General features: G+C 45.6%; 1 protein-coding gene across 1 annotated transcript in view; it reads right to left on the minus strand.

The window, feature by feature from the left end:
- Positions 1-25145, minus strand: part of CHCHD3 (coiled-coil-helix-coiled-coil-helix domain containing 3) — a 217562-nt gene that overhangs the window by 187953 nt on the left and 4464 nt on the right. The window contains exon 2 of the mRNA XM_083402455.1: positions 21986-22088. Coding sequence (XP_083258581.1) covers positions 21986-22088 — 103 coding nt within the window. The remainder of the gene's footprint in view (positions 1-21985; positions 22089-25145) is intronic.

Raw genomic sequence — 25145 nt, forward strand, 5'->3', positions numbered from 1 at the left:
GACCATTAGGTCCAGTTGTGACCCACTCTTGGGTTGCGGCACTCATCTCGCTTTACTGGCCGAGGGAGCCGGCGTACAGCTTCCGGGTCATGTGGCCAGCATGACTAAGCCACTTCTGGCGAACCAGAGCAGCGCACGGAAACGCCGTTTACCTTCCTGCCAGAGCGGTACCTATTTATCTACTTGCACTTTGACGTGCTTTCGAACTGCTAGGTTGGCAGGAGCAGGGACCGAGCAACGGGAGCTCAACCCGTCGCGGGGATTCGAACCGCCGACCTTCTGATCAGTAAGTCCTAGGCTCTGTGGTTTAACCCACAGCACCACTCGCGTCCCCAATGCAAAGGTACCAGGCAGAAAAAGATATTGCTGCTGTTGAGAAAGTGGGGCCCACAGGTTTCCCCAAGGGCAAGCACTGAATGAAACAGATCCGGGTGCTCCATTTCCCTCCCTACAGTCTACCTACCAGATTGCTCCCCATTCCCTCACACCCTCATGGTTGCTCCAACTTCCTTTCAGTTGCTCAGATCCTCTGGGTCAGGGCCCTCCAAGGTGGAGACCAAGCCCCAACTAGTCCAACCCCCTGCAATGCAGGAAGAAGAAGAAGAAGAAGAGGAGGAGGAGGAGGAAGAGTTTGGATTTGATATCCCGCTTTATCACTACCCGAAGGAGTCTCAAAGCGGCTAACATTCTCCTTTCCCTTCCTCCCCCACAACAAACACTCTGTGAGGTGATTGAGGCTGAGAGGTCACCCAGCAGCTGCATGTGGAGGAGCGGAGACACGAACCCAGTTCCCCAGATTACGAGACTACCACTCTTAACCACTACACCACACTGGAATAGGAAGCTGTCCTGTACGGGGATCGAACTTGCAACCTCGGTGCTAACAGCACCACACTCTAACCAACTGAGCTATCCAGGAGGGGTCATAATAACTCCGATGAACAGGGAGACCCAGACTGGGGGAAAGGCGGGATAGAATAGGAATAGGAATAATAAAATATCCCTTGGAAATGGGAGGGCAACAGCAGGTTAAAGCTGTGAACCGCCCTGAGACCTCTGGGTATAAAGCAGTATATAAATTCAATAAATAATAATAATAAAACAGGGATGTGGAAGCTGTCTCCATCCAGATATTCTTGGACTACAGTTCTCCTCAGCTCCAGTCAACGTGGTCAGGGATGACTAAAACTGCTCCCGCCTTAGCTTAAAGAACATTTCTGTTGTCCATGAAGCCTATAGTCAACCTGATTTGAAGGATTTGGAGACAGTGAAAACTCCAGTCTGGATGTGCTTCTAATGAATGCTGGGTGGAAGGTTAACAAGGCAAGTGTCCTCCAGGAGTTGCTTTGCAAGAGGCTACTGACCGTTAACAAAGACAGGCTGCATATTACTGCAGCACTTCTGTCCCAGGGGCTCCCAGGTCAGAAATCAGCTTTGTTGGAATCAAACCAGAAATCTGTGCTGGGGGGGAGGGGAGGAGACCATGCACAGATTTGTATTACTCTGTAAGGAACTTATCCCATTTTGCAAGTATGCAGTGCAGAGTATGCAAGCTTCCCACATGGACACCAGGGAGTGGAAACCAGGGATAGACTTCAGCGTCTCCTAGCATAGCCTTCCTCTCCCCATTCCATACCTAGGTTTAGTGGAAAGAAGTGATCACAGATCTGGAGTTGAGAACTCCCAACCTTCATACCATTGTCTTATTAGGTGTGGCCACAATGGTAGACAACAGATTTAGCCTAGTATAAAGCATAAGGAACTAAGATCATGGCCACTGGTCACATTACCTCCTGGCAAATAGAAGGGGGGGGAAATGAAGATTTTACTTTCTTGGGATCCATGATCACTGCAGATGGTGACAGGAATCACGAAATTAAAAGACGCCTGCTTCTTGGGAGAAAAGCAGTGACAAACCTAGACAGCATCTTAAAAAGCAGAGACATCACCTTGCCAACAAAGGTCCGTATAGTTCCAGGAGTGATGTATAGAAATGAGAGCTGGACTATAAAGAAGGCTGATTGCCAAAGAATGGATGCTCTTGAATTCTGGTGCTGGAGGAGACTCTTGAGAGTCCCATGGACTGCAAAAAGATCAAACCTATCCATTCTTAAGGAAATCAGCCCTGAGCGCTCACTGGAAGGACAGATCCTGAAGCTGAGGCTCCAGTACTTTGGCCACCTCATGAGAAGAGAAGACTCCCTGGAAAAGACCCTGATGTTGGGAATGTTTAAAGGACAAGGAGAAGGGGACGACAGAGGACGAGATGGTGGGACAGTGTTCTCGAAGCTACTAACATGAGTTTGACCAAACTGCGGGAGGCAGTGGAAGACAGGAGGGCCTGGTCCATGGGGTCACGAAGAGTCGGAGACGACTAAACAACAAAGCATAAGGAAAGCCTGCTGGATAAGGTCAATGGGCCATCTAGTCCAGCATCTTGTTCTCAAACCCGCAAGCAACTGTCTCCGTGGAGGAAGAACTTAGTCATCACGACTAACAGCCATTCATAGCCTTTTCCACCATTAATTTATCCATCCTCCTGATGCCATTCAAGTTGGTGGCCATCACTGCCTCCTGTAGGAGGAAGTTCCACCGTTCAACTATCAAATTTCACCCAACTCATTAAAAGCTGAGTCTTTGGCACCAGCCATCACTTAGTTCCTCAGAACCCAAAGCTGACTCCTTTGAAAACTATTTTCACTTGGCAGTAATCACATGAAACTGGAAGACTGTGAATCACAGAACTATAGGGTTGGAAGGAACACAACCAGTCATCTTTTCCAACTCTCTGAAATGCAAGAAAGGCACTTCTCCATCAACCAGACTGGGACCAAACAGCCTGAAAGTGAGTAGCCAATTCCAATTGTTGGTCATCCCATTGGGAAATTACACAACTTTCATGTAACTGAATTTTCTTATTTTCTTATTTTCCTCTTCCTGTTCATTCTTCCATCTATCAGACATTCTGGCACGACCCTATTTTATTTTTGCACGCCAATTAGTTGAATTTTAGGGGGCAGGAAACAGGGCCAAACCAGTGGACTTGGTCTTTTGGAGTTATACTGGGAGCCCCATACGAAGACAGGATTATATCTCCCTTCCTGAGCATAGACTATCTATTACTCAATAAAGGCCAACACTAAAATCAATACTGAGGTGGGTTTATTAATTGAACAAGTCATTAATTGGGTTCTGGAGAACAACTAAAAGCCAAGGTATAACAAAAGAAGAGGAGTAGCCACACATTCTTAAGAGCTGGACAGCTACTGATAAGCAACCATTTTTGAGTGGAGGGGGTGTTAAAAGCAGACTAGAATGTAAAACGCACACACAAAGGATTTCCTATTTGTCATTCTAAATGAAAAGATAATTTCATGTGTAATCACTTAAAAATGTAAAAGGCTTAATGAGCTATAAATAATGAAATCAGCCTACTGTATCTACATATAGTTGCAGGCAGTGGACTAACACAACCCCATGTATGCACCAGTTTATCTACAATACCCAAGTACAAGAAGAGAAGTTAATTACAACTGTCTGACAGATTTAATATAACCTGAACTTAATTTTGGCATCTTAATTTCCTTTCAAGCTGTCAAGCTATTCTACTGAAATATAATCTAGCTTCCCATCTGCAAAAATGCAGCTTAATTTTTTCTAAAGGCTTTGCCGCCCTTTTCATAAACATCTTTCACAAGATGCTTCACCTCAAAAGCTCGGTGTTATCTTCATCAAGGGAGAGGGGAGGAAATCACAGGGTTTCATAAGTTTCAGCTATCTTCTCAGTTTGACATCTAAGGCTTGTGAAGTTTTCAAGGGAGACCACAGCACTGAAAAGCCTCCTAGAGAACAGGTTTCTAAGAACGCCAAAGGGATTTGGAGCCAAACATTTGCGTGTATTGCCAGAAGCGCTCCAAGAGTAAACTAGTTTTAAGTGTTGCATCTTAGGGCACAAGGCAAACCAGGAGCAAGATTTGCAGTTACCTGACCAAGGTAAAACATCCCTCATCTAACAGATCAACAGGAGGCCACTCAGCAGCCTCTGCCTGTCTTTTGCATCTAAATCCCTCCAGCTCTTCTCCCAACCACTAACAATAATAAGGAGCCATGTCTACACTGCCTTCTTCTACTGTATTTTTATATGCCATTATGCAAAGATGCATCTAGTTTATACCGTGGTGTGGTGGTGGTTTCTTCTTCTTCTTCTTCTTCAGCTTATTTTGATATGCATGTTGTTGTAAACATTTTGCCCAGCCATTCTAGGCGGCTTCCGAAAGATATAAAAGCATAATGAAACACCAAACATTAACAACTTCCCTAAACAGGGCTGCCTTCTGATGTCTTCCAAAAGCCAGATAGCCGTTTATCTCCTTGATATCTGGTGGGAGGGCGTTCCACAGGGAAGGCGCCACCACCGAGAAGGCCCTCTGCCTGGTTCCCTGTAACTTCACTTTTCACAGCGAGGGAACTGCCAGAAGGCCCTTGGAGTTGGACCTCAGTGCCTGGGCTGAACGACGGGGGTGGAGACACCCCTATTATGTTTCTTACATAATGTTTCAAATGAGCTCAGCAGGTGTTTCATTCTGGAAGCAGAGAACTGTTTTACATCAGACGCTCATTCCTACGCTCCCACAAAGAAAATATCGGCAGCTTGATCTGAACCCTATTTAAGCCCTTACCAAAAATCCACGTAGACATGTCATGCCTTACAAGTGTCCAGCTCTCTGTGGTGTCTTCAAGCAGTTGGAGGAGCTAGGTAGTCGAGATAGAAGCCCTGGCCCAGCAATGCTGCATCTGGCCAGCTAAAGGGCAGTCCATTTTTTCTGCAGCCATTAGCAATGGGGTTTCAAGCTGTGGGAACTGCTTTGGGAAAGCCCATCAGAGCTCTCCTGATCCTCAAAGGAGTCTGTGGACTAGTCATTTAGGGTGGAAACGGTGTCTCCTCAGTCCAAGAGATGTGAGGGGGCTCTGGTAAGAATGGATTCACACTGGAGGGACTGGGGAGCAGCTCTAACTCCCCCTGGAAACTGCTGTTGTAGGAGTCTTCATCTGAGGGACGTGGGTGGCGCTGTGGTCTAAACTACTGAGCCTCTTGAGCTCCCGTTGCCCTGTCCCAGCTTCTGCCAACCTAGCAGTTCTAAAGCACACCAGTACAAATAGATAAGTAGGTACTGCTGTGGCGGGAAGGCGGGAAGGTAAACAGCATTTCCGTGTGGTCCGGTTTCCATCACGGTGTTCCGTTGCGCCAAAAGCGGTTTAGTCATGCTGGCCACATGACCTGGAAATCTGTCTGTGGACAAACACCGGTTCCCTCGGCCTGAAAACGAGAGAAGCGTCACAACCCCATAGTCACCTTTGACAGGACTTAACCATCCGGGGGTCCTTGGCCTTGACCTTAACCTACATCTGAGGATTCCTGGTCCAGGACCATAACATCAGGTTGCAACACCAGGCCGGGTCCCCAAGCCACCTCTGATGGAACAAGGCACGCTGCCTCATTTTACAGCCCTGTTTTTACCTTAAACCTTCTGAGGTAGTAAGTTCAAGTAAAGCCACCCTTCATTTTGATGCCAGGAATTCTATTTCGGGAACAGAGATTCCACATTTACATACACACTGTCCAAATCTAGAAACTGCTATGTTACAAAAGTAGTTCTCAGGACACCATTTGACAAGTGTAGAGTAGCCTCAAGAAACAAGATGCTGCCATAGCAGGTAAAACATCCAAGTACTAATGCAAGGTGTGGGGAAAAAACATTAATATTCAGGAGATGCTTATTAAGGGTCTTGTTAAAAGACAGCCGCAGCATTTTTCCACCATCATCTTGCTAACACCCTGTAAAAATTGTAAATTCCACTTCCATAAATAGCAAGAGGGAATTCTGTCCTCCAGGATATCCCTCACACATAAGCCAAGAAGGCATGAGCGATCTGTCAGTCAACATAGGAAGCAGAATCTTTATACATTATTCTGAAAATTAATATGCTGCCTTATAGCCCAGAATGAGAGATCCTCAGGTTAGCTTACAAAGAGTTAAGACGTATATTACAAAAACTGTTCCATGGTCACACTAGAGTGTGACAGACTGGTAAGTGTGACAGGAAGTTGGGAACTGGTTTTTACATAAATAGATAAGAATAAAAGCAAATACCTCCTAGATTATCTCTGCTCTCAGAGCAATAGGCAATGGTGGTTGGGGCTGTGGAGTCATTCAAAGCTCCAATTTTCAGAGACTGTCTCCGTCTTGAGTGGCAGGTAGCCACAAGAAATAACTCACCACCAGACATCAAGCCCTTTTCATAGGCAGCTGCTCAGGTTACAACCAAATTGCAAAATCACATTTTAAATCTGTTTTTAATTAATCCATTAACCACAGCAATTAAACTGATTAATGCTTTCAAGATCTACCGTGCTTTTTTTTTTTTAACTTGGCTGCACGTTTTCAAATTTCAGGAAGCTTTTAGTAAGAAGAAATACTTTTCTTTCTTTTTTTTTTAAGAGCTGAACCCATGCACACCATTTGGAGGTGGGGGAGAATCATAGAATTGTTGAGTTGGAAGGGCCCCATTAAGCCATCTAAGTCCAACCTCCTGCGATGCAGGAATCTCAGAACGATAAATAAAACAAAGGAAGTACGGTAGCAGCATGTACCTATTGTCCATCCACAGGCAAAAATGAGATTTTGCTTCAAGAGGACGGTGCGCTTTTATTGGATGAAGCACTTGTGGTCGGATTGAGAGGAAACACCACAACAGACCCTTAGCCTGTTTGATTTGACAGCCAACATAAAGCTTCAGTAGACCAAACCTCTCCATTCTGAAGGAAATCAGCCCTGAGCACTCACTGGAAGGACAGGTCCTGAAGCTGAGGCTCCAATACTTTGGCCACCTCAGGAGAAGAGAAGACTCCCTGGAAAAGACCCTGGTGTTGGGAAAGATGAAGGGCACAAGGAGAAGGGGACAACAGAGGATGAGATGGTTGGACAGTGTTCTCGAAGCTACCAGCATGAGTTTGACCAAACTGCGGGAGGCAGTGGAAGACAGGAGTGCCTGGCGTGCTCTGGTCCATGGGGTCACGAAGAGTCAGACACAACTAAACGACTAAACAACAAGAAGATTTTTCAGAAGCTCACGGGTACAGGTGGAAGATTATAAAGCAGACAGCAGGTCCATGGCTCTGAATTGTTCTTAATATTACATTAAATATTATCTGAACAGCAGAGAGGTCAGCGCTGAAAGCAAGCGCTTCCTGCAATAGTTGAGAGGCCTCATGATGACCACAAGATGAATGGTGGGTCCCTCACTGCTCCTTTCACCTTGCGTGTGTGTACACAGAGCTCCCAGCCACATGAGGAGGGTATAAATAATATAATTATATTATTAATAAACAGGTGGGCTGTTAATCTGAGCATGCTGACACTTCCCCTCTTGTTTCGCAATGGCCTTGTTTTAGCTATGGCCCTGCAAGCGCTTACCACCTGAGACCACTACTAGGGAGAATGGTGTTTTCTTCATAAAATTTATATACCGTATTTTTTGCTCCATAACACTCACTTTTTTCCTCCTGGAAAGTAAGGGGAAATGTCTGTGCGTGTTATGGAGCAAATGCCTACGGATGGCAGGGGGATCTGCTGCAGTCGTGAGCAGAGGACCCATGGTTCCCCTTCCTTCCCTCCTCCATGGCTCGCTTTGCTCGCTTTCAAACAGCAAAGCGGGAGAAGAGCCGCTTAGTGGGGAGAAGAGAAGGACAGAGAGCCTGGTTACAAAGCACGGATCCACATGGATCCTCAGGATTTTTGCACTGGGTCACCCCAAATTCACCATCAGATGACATAGCATGTCCATGGCTACAGCTTGCACCAAAAAAATCACGCACCCACTGTTGCCTGGGGCCGCAGTGATGCAAAAACGTGGTTACAAAGCATGGATCCACATGGATCCTCAGGATTTTTGCACTGGGCTACCCCAAACTCACTGTCAGATCACATGTCTGTAGCCACAGCATGAACCATAAAAATCATACATCCACTGTTTCCTTTAGAATATTTTTTCTTATTTTCCTCCTCTAAAAACTATGTGCGTGTTATGGTTGGGTGCATGTTATAGAGCGAAAAATACGGTATATATATATAGAGAGAGAGAGAGAGAGAGTTGTAGTAGTGATGATGATGATGACGATGATGATGATGTATTATTTCTACCCCACCTATCTGGCTGGGTTTCCCCAGCCACTCTGGGTGGCTTCCAACAGAAAGTTAAAAATGCATTAAAACATCAGTCATTAAAAACTTCTCTAAACAGGGCTGCCTTCAGATGCCTTCTAATTGTCATATAGTTGTTTCTTTCTTTCACATCTGATGGGAGGGTGTTCCACAGGGCGGGTGCCACTACCGAGAAGGCCCTCTGCCTGGTTCCCTATAACTTCGCTTCTCTCAGTGAGAAAACCAGCAGAAGGCCCTTGGCGCTGGACCTCTGTGTCTGGGCTGAATGATGGGGGTGGAGACGCTCCTTCAGGTATACTGGGCCGAGGCTGTTTAGGGCTTTAAAGGTCAACACCAACACTTTGAATTCTGCTTGGAAACATGGGAGCCAATTTAGATCTTTCAAGACTGGTGTTATGTGGTCTCGGCGGCCGCTCCCAGTCACCAGTCTAGCTGCCGCATTCTGGATTAGTTGTAGTTTCCAGGTCACCTTCAAAGGTAGCTCCACGTACAGTGCACTGCAGTCGTCCAAGCAGGAGATAACCAGAGCATGCACCACTCTGGTGAGACAGTCCACAGGCAGATAGGGTCTCAGCATGCGTACCAGATGGAGCTGGTAGACAGCTGCCCTGGACACAGAACTGACCTGCACCTCCATGGACAGCTGTGAGTCTAAAATGACTCCCAGGCTGTGTACCTGCTCCTTCAGGGGCACAGTTACCCCATTCAGGACCAGGGAGTCCCCCATACCCGCCCAACCCCTGTCTCCCAAAAACAGTACTTCTGTCTTGTCAGGATTCAACCTCAACCCGTTAGCCTGATTTGGGGGAGGGGGGACTTCAAAGCGATTGCTATTGGATTGCTACCCCCCCCCCCATTGTGCTTGTAGTAGAATACAAAAGTGGCATTGAGTGTTAGTGACCTACCTGATATAAGACAGGTGAAATTAAAAGCCAAGTATCCCACAATGAAGCTCAGTCTTCTGCGTGCTGCGTCAACTCTACTCATTATCAAAACACTGTGCTTCCTGGTGGTCCTCTGAAAGTTCAGCCACTTATACTAAACTTGGCTGACCTGCTTCCCCCATAGGCATTGGGATCTCTACACAACCAGATGAAATCCAGCAGCTTCCCAGGCGGATGAGCAATAATAAGGAACACATATCAACTCCTGGTTCTGGTCTATCTCCAGCTGCAAATAATTCTGAAATGTTTATTTTGCTGGAAAAGAATAGTTTGGTCCAAAACTCTAAATATTTCATCCGCCTGAACTGTTCTTCTGCAGCTTTAATGTGCAAAATAATGCACCTTGAATACTGCATTCAGCGGTAGAAACATTAACCAGATGCCATCAAGCCTTTATATTACATTTCACTTCTTATTGCTCCAGCAGGCAGATTTGCTTTTAGTAGAAAATCCAGAGGGGGAGGGGCACACACACCAAAGAGTATGTTTCTTCAGCCCAGAGAACCCATTGGTATCAACTTGGCAAAATATGCCAGCTGCTGTGATCCCAATATTTTTGCTTTATCTGTAAATTGTGCAATTACGGAGGGGGTGGGCACATTATAAAGTGTGTCTCTGCATTTAGTAGAAACCAAAAAAGAGCACTTCTAGGCTTGGGTCAAAGAGCGTGAAATTTAATTTTGAATAATCCACCTGAGACCAAAGAAGCTCATAATATGCTGTACCAGAATTACCTGTTTTATAGCATCTATTGAAACAAAAATGGCACTTCTAAGTGAACAAATTCTACTAGCCTGCATACTAAAATGGCCAACGCTATCTGCAAAGTCATAACCCTGATCAGAGCTTCTATTAGCTAGACTTAAAAATATTATTATACACACACACAAACTCCACTAGCGGTGTTGATAGAACCAGCACATCCTCCCATGTAACACTGAGATGCTTCACATAGTATGCAAATCCAAACTACGGTTTAGCGTGAACGTGCAGCCTCCCAGAAAGGTGATTGTGGACACTTTGCTCCTACTACCTTATTTCCTACATGGCTGAGAGCCAAGCCATCGTTCAGCTTAGCTTGTCATCTGACCCTGGGCTGGTGGTTTGTCTTTCTCCAGACAAATGATGAGGATACGATCCTGGCTCTACAGCTCATGGTTTGTCTGGACTGAGACAAACCAAACGTCCCGGATCAGACAATGCACTAAACCAAACCACAGCTTAGCTCACAGTGGCAGCACCACTAGGGAAGGAGCACAGCAGCCACAATCTCCTCTCCAGGAATTCTCTCATACATGCTAAACCACCATGTGGTTTAACATTATGTGCAAACTAGCTCATTGTTAACTGTGTTGCCTAATTTAAAGAACAAAAAACAAACTTTACCAAAACATTTGCTTTTGGCAAAGCTCTTCCAGTGTCTGTGTAGCATGTTAATTAGAGTACTTTTTTGCAGCCAATTGCCTATTTCCACTTCTCACCCTATTCCAAGGATTCAAATTAGATTGTAATGTGATCTCAATTGTATTGTTATAAAGTTAACAGTTCTGTGATGGATGGGGCGCCAGAGGTTAGGAACTTAAACCCTGGCCACTGAGCAGGAACACAAACCTTGGGTATCCCCACACTGAAATGACAAACAGTACTACCAAGACATCTGAGAGGTGGGCAGTTATGGAAAGAGGGCTTTCCCTTCCATCATGTGCCTCACCTCCAAGGCTGCCATTTGCAGAAGAGTAAGAGACATGCTATGGGATGCGGGTGGCGCTGTGGGTAAAAGCCTCAGCACCTAGGGCTTGCCGATCGAAAGGTCGGCGGTTCGAATCCCCGCGGCGGGGTGCGCTCCCGTTGTTCGGTCCCAGCGCCTGCCAACCTAGCAGTTTGAAAGCACTCCCGGGTGCAAGTAGATAAATAGGGACCGCTTACTAGCGGGAAGGTTAACGGCGTTTCCGTGTGCGGCTCTGGCTCGCCAGAGCAGCGATGTCACGCTGGCCACATGACCCGGAAGTGTCTCCGGACAGCGCTGGCCCCCGGCCTCTTGAGTGAGATGGGTGCACAACCCTAGAGTCTGTCAAGACTGGCCCGTACGGGCAGGGGTACCTTTACCTTTAAGAGACATGCTATAAGCCAGGGGCCAGCAAGGTTTACCTTGCCTGGGCTGGATTGGTCCCGCAAAGATCCTTCCATGGGCTGGATTGCGCAGGTGAGCCCATGATTTTCAGCATTGGAGTCTGCGCAGACGTAATTACTGGCGCCATGGAAGCGAGTCCCTGCGCCGCGCTGGTTTAGCGCAGCACATGAGCAGGCAGCTCGGTTCAGGAGTGGCTCGTGGGCCAGTCAAACAACCTCCGCGAGCCACTTCCGGCCCATGGGCCTTAGGTTGGTGACCCCTGCTATAAGCTCTCTATGACAGAAGTCTTTGCACCCATCCTTTGGGCACCTCCAGTGTCACAGGCTGACTTGCCTCTGAAAACCAGTTCCGGTGAATCACATGTGAAGAGAGAAGTCCCGACTGTGGTCTTCCCATGGGTATTCCTGCACTGCAGTGGGTTTGACTAATGACCTTTCCAACTGTATGATTCTATATATCCGGCCAGTCAGTGCATGAACAAAACGCTGGACTAAATGAGTCTTTGGTTGTTACGGAGCGTATGCAGCTCAATCAGGACTCTTTTGGACAGAGGGAGGTGTTTATAGCTACCACTACTTCCATGCCAGGACGTGGGTAGCGCTGTGGGTTAAACCACAGAGCCTAGGGCTTGCCGATCGGAAGGTCGGTGGTTCGAATCCCCGCGACGGGGTGAGCTCCCGTTGCTCGGTCCCTGCTCCTGCCAAACTAGCAGTTTGAAAGCACGTCAAAAGTGCAAGTAGATAAATAGGTACTGCTCCGGCAGGAAGGTAAACAGCATTTCCATGCACTGCTCTGGTTCTCCAGAAGCGGCTTAGTCATGTTGGCCACATGACCCAGAAGCTGTATGCTGGCTCCCTCGGCCAGTAAAGCGAGATGAGCACCGCAACCCCAGAGTCAGCCACAACTGGACCTAATGGTCAGGGGTCCCTTTACCTTTTTACTTCCATGCCACCTACAAGGACTGTTTCCTGATGCGGCGATCTCGCCACACCAATGATCCAGGAGCAACGTCAATTTGCAGCTTTAGCCTACCAGACACAATGGGTATTTGGGTATATGCCTTAAGTGTGGCCAACAGAAGAGCCTATGATATACCAAAGCAAATACAAAATTGGTTTTTTTTCACTATGAGTTTGCCCTGCAGAGGCTTTTGTCTTGCACCGTCCAGTAACACAGGTGCACAGTTGAGCTGGCGATTAACAATTATACTGGAAAAATAATGTCCATTGCTTCTCCTTTCCCCCTTCCCCCTTTCCGTTTTTAAAAGCAGCATCCTACTGGGGAGGTATTTCACCTTCCAATACATTTACATTGACCCCGAAACCTTTCCTCTAAAAGAATGTCGGGCCTCTGAAAGAGCACGCAACTAACCAACAGCAGCACTCTGTGAAACTGGGGAGGAGGAGAACAAAGAACTTGAGTCAAGGACATTGGGGCAAGCCACTGCTCAATCAAACTGCTGCAGTTTCTTTAGAAGCTATCACAGGGAGGTGAGCTAAGCCCTATCTGATCGGTCAGACGCGTTCAGCAGATCTTTTCAAGAGAGTAAATTGAGTTTCACCATCGCCAAAGTACCCTAAATTAAACATCTATCATATTCATCCTCACTTGGCTCATTCTATAGATCCTTCAAAGTTTGTTAAACTCCGGTTTCATATTGGCTGGCGGCACGGTGGCACCGCACTTAAATGGATCTCGTGCTTCAAATCGCTCCTTTTTACATATCTACGCTGATCTCCAGCTTGACTTCACATTTTCCAGAGATGCAGGCAGACTTGGAGCAGGGAAAGGGGTGAGAGGGAAGCTGAGCGTAAAAGCTACAAGTTCTGGCATAACCAGAAGTATTACAACAATGCAGTTCTCAGCATGGACACACACGGACACACAACACAGACACACACACACAGTTACAAGGGAGTGTGGGGACTCAGGATCTGCCAAAAGCATCAAGATGGCCTGCTGTGAGCCCTGCAAAGGCCTTTTCCACCTAGCCTAGGGGGTGAGGCCCAAACTCACCCTGCTCAACATAAGAGCATAAGAGACTCCTGGAAGGCCAGAGGGACATTGCTCTCCTGCGAGGGCTGAAGAGCCCAGACTCACTGGAACAAACTCTGAGGTGGGGCAACCGTCTAAAATAATAAGTACACACTAGGGTTGGCGGCTAGTGGCTAGGACAGAGATAGTATAAGGACTCTATCATTTAAAACCATGCTTTGGTTATCTCCCGCTTGGACTACTGCAATGCACTCTACGTGGGGCTACCTTTGAAGGTGACCTGGAAACTACAACCAATCCAGAATGCGACAGCTAGACTGGTGACTGGGAGCAGCCGCCGAGACCATATAACACCGGTCCTGAAATACCTACATTGGCTCGCATTGGCTACGTTTCCAAGCACAATTCAGAACCCTGAAAAGTCCTAATGAGTTAAAATGTCTTGGGCACCGTGGTACTTAAGAGAATAATGTCTTCTGTGATGTTCTACAGCAACCTCAAAGGCAAGCAAAGGATGCTCTCTTCGTGTGACACAATTTCCCTGGAGGCTGGAGCCAAAGCCAAGCCACTTTCGATAAGTACACACTAGGACAAAGATGGTATAAGGTCATTCTGGAAGAACAAATATTTACTAGTTTTATTGGACTGTTCTTGTAGTATTGCCTTCCTACACATCCACAAAAGACTGAAGTAAAAGGGTGGGTCAGAAAGTGGAGAAATACTTTTTAAAAAAATACCCACCCCATAAAGGGCAGAAATATCTAAAAAGATGCAATTCAGAGCATCCACACGAAACAGAACAATGTTAAATCAGCCCCTATCATTCTTCTCTTAGATTAAGAAGGGCTGTGAAGGGTATTAAAGAGATTTATCGTTCCAAAGGTCAAGAATTTTAAGCCTACTGCTTGGATTACCCAGCTAAGGGGACGCAATAATAAAAGTGCACACAAGGGAAGAAAGGAAATGTACATTTGGTTTCACGAAGAAATTCCAAAGTCAGAGCCTAGCCTTACTGCATATATATTTTCTGTTTAAACTAGTAGACTTCCAAATCACCGAACGAAGGCAAAAAGTCTGTGATGGAGGGCATACACACAGCTTTAAGCCAGGCATGTCCAACAGGTAGATCATGATCTACTGGTAGATAGTGGGGTGTTCCTGGTAGATCTCTGGCCCCTCAGCGATCTCCTTACAAAAAAGCAAAAAACAACAACCCAAATTTAGCTTACTAAAAAAAGCTCAACAAGTTTACTAAAACTTTACTAAAAAAAGCTCAAGTTCCACAACTTTGGATAGATCACTGCCAGTCTTTTTATGACAATGCATAGATCACTGCCAGTTTTTTTAATACTGTAAATACATTGCAGTCTATTGGGAGTTGGACATCCCTGCATTAAGCTGTTGCCACCTTATAATTACATGATGTCCCAAGTTTGTGCTACTCACATAAGCCAAAGATCTTAAAATCTATTTGGAGCACACTCAAGAGCTTCATTCTGCCCAAACAGATTTTTTGTTTTGTTCTGTTCTGTTTTTAAACAGCAGACCCCCACGCCATGTCAGAAACCACTTTAGAATTTCAAGAAAAATATGGCCAGGTATGCTGCTAACAATCTATTTTCCAGAAATCAAAGGGATTATCCACTAACAAATGCTCAAATTAAGCCCCAGCCTAGGGGTAATTATAGTAAAGCAAATTAGAATACTTTTACCTCTCCCCTTTAGGATATCATAACTGACTAGAAAACATCCAGAAAGGTATTAACATTTTTTTCCTCGAACCTGGTGGACTGGGATAATAAAAAGGCAGATAAGGATTTTATCCGTATGCTCCAGCAATTTGATATAATATGTTTGCAAGAGACTTGGTCTCATGAATTTAACCCTCCCCCTGCCCCACCTTACAATGTTATAAGTCTTTTAGCTAGCAGCCAGCTGTTAATAAATTTATACAGGGCTGAGGAAGAGGGGCTTGACTTCCTTCATATCACTTGATTTGGCTGGAGAAGTTTGGATAGCAGATTTTGGAACTCAAAATAACTACATTTTCCCAGTACAAATCAAAACTGAATTAGGAATCTTTCTTTTCTGTATAAACATCTACCTTCCCGCTACTATTAGTCTGTCACTGACAACCAAGATTTGGTCAGATTTAACATCCCTACTGCAGCAGATCAGTTATGAATTCCCCATAGCATTTATACTTCTCTGTGGGGATTTTAATGCCCAAATTGGAACAGCAACAGGGGGTTTCTTGCTACCTTTAGGCTTAGGTTTGGAAGGTGTCTTCCTAACCTCTCGTTATTCTTTGGACAATAAATATAATGTGCAGGCTCTGAAGTTGTTGGATATTGTATTCCGAAATAATTAATAAATCCTTCAGAAGAGTCCCGTAGACATTTCCAAGGCTCAGTATACTTATTTGCACAAATACGGTGGAAGTGCTGTCAACCAGATGAGTTTCTCCACTTTTGTGGACACTTCTGAAGTGTTAGAACGAACAGAAAGGGACCAATTTCCAGTATCAGTGACCCTAGGTCCTCCAATAGAAGACATGCCTCAGACTGGCCATCTTCAATTCTCTGAAGCAGAGGCTTTCAACCTTCTGGAGTCCACGGCTCCCTTAACCAGCTTAACCAACCACAGGAAAAAGTCCGGCAACAGCTATGCGGCTTTGCTCCGTGGAAGAAGCAGACGACTTGAAGCACCGCCCCGCTCACCCCACATCACTCCGGATCCCCAAAAATCGGGTTTCCCCGCAGGTGGAAGAGGCGAAAAAGGTGCCCGCCAAGTCCCACGTTCACAGGCTTCTCCCTCCTGTGACTTTTTGCGGGTCTCCGCCTTCGCCGTGGCGGTCAGACCCAGATTCCCACGAAGCAAATTCCTCCCGGTCAGAGGAATCCCGCCATTGCCCGGAGGCACCAACCCGGAAGTTCCAACTATATTCTTTCTGCGGTACCCCTGTGGCGCTCAGGAGCCCTGTTAGGTCACCCCTTGCCTGCAGAACTGGCAGCCCCTCACCCTTTTTCAAACCCCGTTCCTTGCGGACTGTTCCCTCAGCCTCCTCTCCCCTCCCCTCCCTCTTGCTGCTGCCCCGGGTCTCTAAGCTGCACCCCTCACCCCAAAGAGAGGTGCCTCCTCACCTTGACCCACAGGGACCAATGAAGAGGATGACCCCAGCCTTAGCAGCCCAATGGAAATGGGCTGAAGGTGAATGTGAGGCCACCATCTTTCTCACCTTGGGAGGAAGAAGTGGCAGCAGCGGACACTGCCAGGCCTGCATGGCGCAAAGGCTCCCCTTTGGCGTCGGGCACTCAGCTCCCAGGCAGGCATTGCACACAGCAAGCACAAGAAACCCCAGCGCATTGCCTACCTACCCGGCCTCCCACTAGTCTGTCCATTCCCAACAGCAAGGGCTGGTGGACTGGCTGGCTGGGCTCCCTCGCCTGCTTGCTTGCTTACTCCGAGGCCACCTCAGCTCCTGACAACAAACAGCCCCTGGCCGGCCCCAGAGGCACCATTCGCCTGCAGAGCTTCTAGCCAGGGCTGCTGCAACAAACAGGCACACAAACCTTTGGGAGGCAGAGATGCAAGAGGCCATCAGATGAGGGAGGGAAGGAAAGAGGGACAGAGGCCAGTGTTGCCCGCAGCACCCCTGACCTTCATTCAAGGCACCCCAGGGTGCCACAGCACACTAGCTGAAAACCACTGTCCTAAAAGGTTGCCATGTGGAGGATGAAGCAAGCTCTGGAGAGTAAGACCTTTCATATGGAGGCAGTGAAAGTCAAAGCACAGAAAATCAAAGGGGCACTGATGAAGTTCTAATACAATAAGGGCAGCTGACTTTGTGTCTCCTCATTTTTGTCACACTTGATGTCTTGATACCACTTTATGCAATTTTAAAGTTATTTGACTTGACGTGACCAAAACAGATTTGAGATTTGCCTTTGTAACTTCATCTGTTTCCATCTTCTGTTTTATCACGAAGAGCTCTGTAGAGTATTTTCTGTTCCAGAGAAGATCTCCGTTCCTCTTCTCTGGCTGGTTTGTTGGGTAATGCAGGAATACAGCCCAGGAAAGCAAACTCGCAAAGACCTCATCCAACTGGAATCAACTGTGCTTTATTCCATCACAGCAAAAGCCAAGGGGCATGAAAACAGAAGTGAGCTTTCCATAGCAAAGCTGCAATCATGGCTTTGGCTAGGATCAAAGCTCCGGTTGCACAAAGCACCTAAATGCCAGCACAGCGCTGCCCTTCACTGCCAGCCCAGCTAAAGTCTGCCACTGACATGGTTCTCTCTGAGCCCTCGGATTCAGGTCAGCAGCAAGGGGGCATGTAAGGATGAGGACTCAGAAGGGGAGATGGGGAGGATGAGGCCATGGAAGGGGAGACGGGGAAGACAAGATTATGAAGCAGAGCCCGCCTGAAGAAGCCCTCCCAGATGCCTCAGGACCTGACAAGGTGCAAGACCCAGGAGTTGCCCCTTTCAAGCCTGTGGAGAGCTCCGGGGCACGGCCTGCTGGAGAGTATGAAGGAGGCGGCTCACCAGGCGATGTCTCCAAGAGAGAGCTGGTGCATCAAGAGGAGTGCATATGCATTATGAGGTTTGGGCAACAGGCACAAATGCAAAACAATGAACTACAATCTTTGACCCCTCAGTCTCACAGTGAGGGGGAAAGGACTCTCTTATTCAAGTTATGGAATGCCAACTTGAAGGATTTGGTATTAAATGGTACATATATATAAATCATACATATATGAATAAATGCACACACTGCACTTGTCCTCATCACAGAGAGAACAAAAAACATGAAACTTTGCTACGCACTGATTTTAATAATCAAGTCTGTTCTTCCTTTTAATAAAGTCTGTTCTTCCTTTTACCTTCAGCTGAAAAACTTACTGTGACTTCTCCAGCCTTCGTACTTTGTTAAATATTCTTTTCCAGTAAAGGTGAGCTTTGCAGAAGCTGTGACCTCTCCCGGTAACAGTTACCTACCTGCCTAAGCTCATGTGTGATCTCCCTTCTCACCAGTGAGGCACCATTAAGCCATCTGAGTGCAGTATTGCTCAATTTGTATGCACAATCACAAGGAGAACAACTTTTGCACAATTTATCAGAGCCAAGTCCATTATATGCAAACCTAAGTGGCTGCAGGCAAAATTAAACTTATCTCTCTTGATGGTATCCGTGTCCCTTCGCCTCATCTGCTCATTCAAGGACCACAAGAACTAATATGGCTTTCATATCAAAATGAGTCCATATCACAGCAGCAGCAGCAGCAGCAGCAGCAGCAGATATTCAACATGTTCGTACATTTATGTGTTCTGCCCTTCTTGGCCATCAAGTTAGGCCCTGTGAATTATTACTCAGAATCATTACATAGCAACTTCATCTCAAAAAATAATCTCAAGGTAATTAAAATGTGACATGCCACTGAAGTGTGGCACCCCTTTTACTTCAAGCTGGCTGAAATAACAGCTGTTATCTTTCCTAATATACATTTATCATTGTTGCGGTTAGTGAACTTTTCACTAAAATACTTACAAAATTCGTTTTACTTCCCCTCCCCACTTTGCCCCCAGCCAAAAACCTTTGTGTGCAAAAATCACAGAAGTACCCCTTGAGAATGGAGAGGCTTATTCTCAAAATAATATATTCAGTATACCTGAAGGAGCGTCTCCACCCCATTGTTCTGCCCAGACACAGAGGTCCAGCGCCGAGGGCCTTCTGGCGGTTCCCTCCCTGCGAGAAGTGAGGTTACAGGGAGCCAGGCCGAGGGCCTTCTTGGTAGTGGCACCCGCCCTGTGGAACACCCTCCCACCAGATGCCAAAGAGAAAAGTAACTACCAGACTTTTAGAAGACATCTGGAGGCAGCCCAGTTTAGGGAAGCTTTTAATGTTTAATAGGTTATTGTATTTTAATATTCTGTTGGAAGCCGCCCAGAGTGGCTGGGTATAAATAAATTATTATTATTATTATTGTTGTTGTTGTTGTTGTTGTTGTTGTTAATCACACCAGCCTGAGGCACATTGGGTGAGATGTCACAGGTGGCAATGGAGGACCAACAATGAGGAACAGAAGATCACAGCACTACGATAGACAGAAAGCTATGCAGTCTACCCTACAGTCGCAGGCAGGACTCACACAATCTAGAATGCAGTGTGCTATAAATACATGATATGAAGATCAAATAGCTCCAAATGTCAAAAGCCAGTCATTCAATGTAGGTGGCAACTATACTTTCACACCCAATGTGCAGCCAGCTGCAAGATTTTGGGAGCAGGCAAAACTCACCTACCAAGAGAACTTGCACGTGTGCAACTGAGACAGTCAATGTGCTGTAGTGTTACAATCCATGGAGGTAAAGGTAAAGGTACCCCTGACCATTTGGTCCAGTCGTGACCAACTCTGGGGTTGCGCTGCTCATCTCGCTTTATTCAAAAGCATCAATTCTTCAGCAATCAGCCTTTTTTATGGTCCAGCTCTTACTTCCATACATCACTACTAGGAAAACCATAGCTTGAACTATATGGACCTTTGTCGGCAAGATGATGTCTCTGCTTTTTAAGATGCTGCCTAGGTTTGTCATCGCTTTTCTCCCAAGAAGCAGGCGTCTTTTAATTTCGTGACTCCATAGTTAAAGGTAAAGGCACCCCCTGATCATTAGGTCCAGTCGTGACCGACTCTGGGGTTGCGGCGCTCATCTCGCTTTATTGGCCGAGGGAGCCGGCGTACAGCTTCCAGGTCATGTGGCCAGCATGACTAAGCCACTTCTGGTGAACCAGACCTGTGTTCAAATCCAGGCTCGCCCATGAAGCTCACTGGATGCCAATGGGCCAGTCACAGCTCTCAGCCTAACCTAACTTCCCATATAGAAAGCGTGCCACCCAGCTAAATGTTGAAAATTATCGGTCTCTTTAAGAGCCACAAATGGAAAGCTCTTCACAACGGAGAAAGGGAAATGGCAACAACTGATCCTTCAATGAAAAGCCACAACAGAGAAAGCAGAGACTGAAAACTGATCCCACATTGTAAAGACAGCGACCTTAACGCTTTTCCTTTTTCATAACCTTTTTGTGCCTTCCTCCTTAAATAACACACTGACTTTTCAGGAATCCAGTAGTGTTAAAAAAAACAAATTAAGCCATTAAATTTGCCTATTATGACTAAGCGCTGCTTTTAGCACATGCATTCAAGAAACACACTCAAACTAGACTGATCGAATTACTTGTCATCACACAGCCCTAGGAAAGAATGACAGATGTACTTTAAAGATTTTGTGCTTGTTAAATATTTCAGTATGTTTAAAGTTACTCAAATAACTGAAAGACGATGTTTGCAAGAAGCAGGCTAGAGATTTCTTTATTATGGTTGTAACTTAATTTCTGCCCAACTTGAGATCAATAGATGCATCTTGCATTGGCAAGCACAATCGTAGGATAGAAATACTCTGGAGTATGGGAGGAGGGGGCCTTCAAGTATTTTGATAACTTGCAACGGCCTTGTTTAAGGACGCCTATGAACATCTCTTAAAAATGGGATACAGCTGTTCTCTGTACTACAAGATGAGACTAGCTTGCATCAAACTTCAGAGTGAGAGACAGATGTACCCACCAGTTACCCCTAACCCAATTCTGCCAGCATCACTGGCCCTTCCTAAGTACCATTTGTGGATATAGCTCAGTCGGTAGAGCAGGACACTCTTAATCTCAAGGTCGTGGGTTTGAGCCCCACACTGGGCATAAGATTCCTGCATTGCAAGGGGGTTGGACTAGATCAGGGGTGGCCAACTTCCAAGAGACTGCAATCTACTCACAGAATTAAAAGCTAGCAGTGATCTAGCCCTGTTTTATTGGTAAAAGTTCTTCAACTTTTTTTAGGGAGGGGGAAAGCCCCGTTTTATTGGGCTTCAGGACAAAGCTGTTGAGCTTTTTTAGGGAGGGGGAAATGCCCGTTTTTAGGGGGTTCGGGAAGCATAAGTTGCTTAGCTTTGGGAGGGACCAAAACCACGCAGGGATCGACCAGTAGATCGCGAGCGACCTGTTGGACATCCCTGGACTAGATGACCCTCATGTACCTTTCTAACTCTACAATTCTATGATTCTAAACATACATTTGTCCCCTTTTCTGATGTGGGGATGTTTTTAAAAGTTTCAATACAGCTCTGGAAATGAGGAAGGCAGTGGTATATTATGGGAGTCAGCTAATTAGCACTACCAAAATCTAGGCAATTTCTAACAGGAAAATCTTCATCTACTGAGGGCACAGGAAGTATGCTTCCATAGTAGTCTACAGATCAAACTATGTGCCTGAAACTTAACTTCCAGGTGCACATTCTGCCGAGTATCTTTTAAGGAACCTCACGGCTCCCAGAGTTAAAGCAGACATATCACCTTCTAATGCATGAGTTGCAAAGTCAGATTTCCAAAGTATGTCTTAAGGTGAAAGTACAGCAGAGAGCAAACCTTGTTTGTGTGCAGCTGAAGAAGAAAGCAACAAGGGAGAAACTCAGTAGGGTGCTTAGAAACACAAGCATCGTAAAGAAATCCATTCCGCTCTTGCAGAAAGTCAAAAGAAGGCAAACGAATGACTGGAATCAGCTCTGCAAAAAGACTTCAGGGTTTACTAAAATAATTTCAGAACCACATTTTGATTCTTATCTCTTATAGCCAGAAGTGTGCACATACCTGAAGTGCCTCCAATCAAGCCATGACCACCAGAGCCCGATTTCTGAGACCTCCCACTTGCTGAAGAAGGGTCCTTCATACGCTCTATGACATTTTCAGACAGCTGGGGAGACATTGGAGCAAAGAAACACACAAAAACATCATAAGTTGGCTTATCAAAATATGTATTTCCCACACTGTCTTTGGTTCTAGCTCCAGGTATAATGTACTTTCTCACCCCCATTTTGTATTAGCTCTGAGCAGCGGAAAACACATTCTTTTAGGTATCAAAATCTGATAAACACTTTTTTTAAGCGACTAACAAGAACACTTTGGCGGTCCTAGAAATACATTTGCCCCAGCCTATCTGAGCTAAAAACACTAATAATAATAATAATAATAATACCCCACCCATCTGGCTGGGTTTCCCCAGCCACTCTGGGCGGCTTCCAACAGAATATTAAAATAAAATAATCTATTAAACATTAAAAGCTTCCCTAAACAGGGCTGCCTTCAGATGTCTTCTAAAAGTCTGGTAGTTGTTCTTCTCTTTGACATCTGGTGGGAGGGTGTTCTACAGGGCAGGTGCCACTACTGAGAAGGCCCTCTGCCTTGAATCTTCACTATGCAAAAAATACATCATCTTCATCGACATCATCAATTACATTTATATACCACCTTTTCTTCCAAGGAAGCTCAAGGTAGTATACATGTTTCTTCTCCTCCTCACCATTTTATCATCGCAACAACTCTGTGATGTAGGTTAGGCTGAGTGCGAGATCATTGGCCCAAGGTCACCCAGGGAGCTTCATGGCTGAGTAGGTATTTGAACCCTGGTCTCTGACACTCTGACTACAGCATGCTTTTGCAGCTACTACCTAGAGGCTGCAATCCTAGAAAAACTTCAGCATAAGCAAATACATTATAAATCATTGGGGCTGCTATACAAGTGTGGTTAGACCTGGGATGCATGTGCCAAACTAAGGCAGAGAGTTCCATTGTGCCGCAGAAATATCAGTTTCATGGACTAACAGGATATATTAGCTTGCCTATGCAGGCCATTAAGAATACATCTTTCCATAACCGTCATCTGATTTTAACTTTTTATATGGTTTTTTTTTTTTTTAATATGGTTTTATGTTCTATTGTTGTAAACCGCTTTGGCATTTAAAAAAAAAAATGAATAGCGGTATACAAATATTTTCACAAACAAAAGGTAAATAAATAAAGTAAATGCATGTGTAAATGTTAAATTCCCAAAGGCAAACATTAATGCACACAATCCCCTAGGCAAGGCTTCCTTGTCTACTTGGTAAATTAACACGCTGCTGCAGCAATGGGTATCCGGGTGCTATCCAGTATCAACTCTCCAGTTTCTTGAGGAAACAGGACTTCAAGCTGCGTTAGTGTCACAGGGACACAAGCGTGCCTGTTTACAGGTGAACGAACAAAGGGAGGAGGAGGAGGAATAAAAGAATAGTTGGCAGAGACTAACAGAAAGCAGGGGCCAGGAGAAGTGTGAGGAAATCAAAGAGACAGAAGGAACAAACTCTTCCTCGGGTGCCACCCCAATATTTCCCTGTTTCATCATTCGCCTTTCATTTTTCTTTTGAAGTGCTGTTGGTAAGAGCTTTTACATAAGCTTCAGAAACGATGACCCCCCAGGTTCCACGGCACAGAGAAGCCCTTCGCTAGGTTTCTTTGAGGAAAGGATAGCAGTCGTTGAGACAAAAGGAAAATATGAGTACAGGGACATGACAAGGTAAGGAAACAAACACTGGAAGGTGGGCATTAGAAGCTCTGATACCAGGGTTCATTATCGTCTGTGTTTATTGAAAATATCTGCATCCCACGCTTCCACGAGATTGTTCTCTAAGGGGCCTCACAACAAACCATTCAAGATACAACCCATTACAATAAAGTACAGTGGTACCTCGTGTTACATACGCTTCAGGTTACATACGCTACAGGTTACATACGCTAAAAGGTTACAGACTCCGCTAACCCAGAAATATTACCTCAGGTTAAGAACTTTGCTTCAGGATAAGAACAAAAATCGTGCTCCAGCGGTGCAGCAGGAGGAGGCCCCATTAGCTAAAGTGGTGCTTCAGGTTAAGAACAGTTTCATGTTAAGAACGGACCTCCGGAACGAATTAAGTACTTAACCCGAGGTACCACTGTAGATTAAAACTGTTCCAGCAGCCAGGAGGAGACAAATGGACAAAACACACACACACACACACACAAAATCCCACCCTCCTCAAACCATCACCTATGGTGCTTTACAACTCAAATTCAAACTCTGGCTAGGTGCCAGGGAGGAATCATTTGGAACTGAGTAAAAATTACCCTACTGACAAGGATGCTGCGCTATCATAAGAACCTTTAGCTATTACAGTCGTAACTTAGAACTCAAACGGAATCCGTTCTGAAAGTCCATTCGACTTTCAAAATGTTCAGAAACCAAAGCACAGTTTCTGATTGGCTGCAGGAAGCTCCTGCAGCCAATCAGAAGCCATGGAAGCCCTGCCTGACGTTCGGCTTCCAAAAGAAGTTTGAAAACTGAAACACTCACTTCCGGGTTTCGATCGTTCAGGAACCAAAACATACGAGTATCAAGGCGTTCCAACAACCAAGGTATAACTGTACTTCCTAGCTTTGAAAACTGCCGTCCTCAAACCGTATGTAGCCTGATCTGTTGCAAGCTCACTAAGAGAAGACCTGGTGCGTTCAGTATGGTTTACTATCAAGCAACTGTGCAGTCTTGCACAACCTCTTGTGCTTAATTAGAAAATAAACGAGTTCCAGGGCACTTGCCTCCAAGTAACAATGTGCCTGACTGCAGGCTTACCTTGCAATCCTATGCATGTTTACTTAGAAGTTGTCCCACTGCATTGAGTGGGCATTACACTTAGGTAAGTATGTACAGAATCACAGCCTTTGTTGAAAGTTTATGCAGTTCAAGACTAGAAGATGTGTTCCGTCATTCCTTGCAGTAACATTAATACAAGCTAGACACCTTTAAGTTTTCTTAATGCTATGTTTCTCAGCGAGACCTCACTAAGACCTGTGTTTCATCACAGACTGAATCATAAGCGGTACTGTATTGAAGAGGATCACACCAGAACAGCCAGACACCTGTTCAGTTCATCTCACGCCCACAAATTTCCCCGTTACAAGC

The sequence above is a fragment of the Podarcis tiliguerta genome, assembly GCF_965153285.1.
Source record: "Podarcis tiliguerta genome assembly, chromosome: 10".
NCBI lineage: Eukaryota > Metazoa > Chordata > Lepidosauria > Squamata > Lacertidae > Podarcis > Podarcis tiliguerta.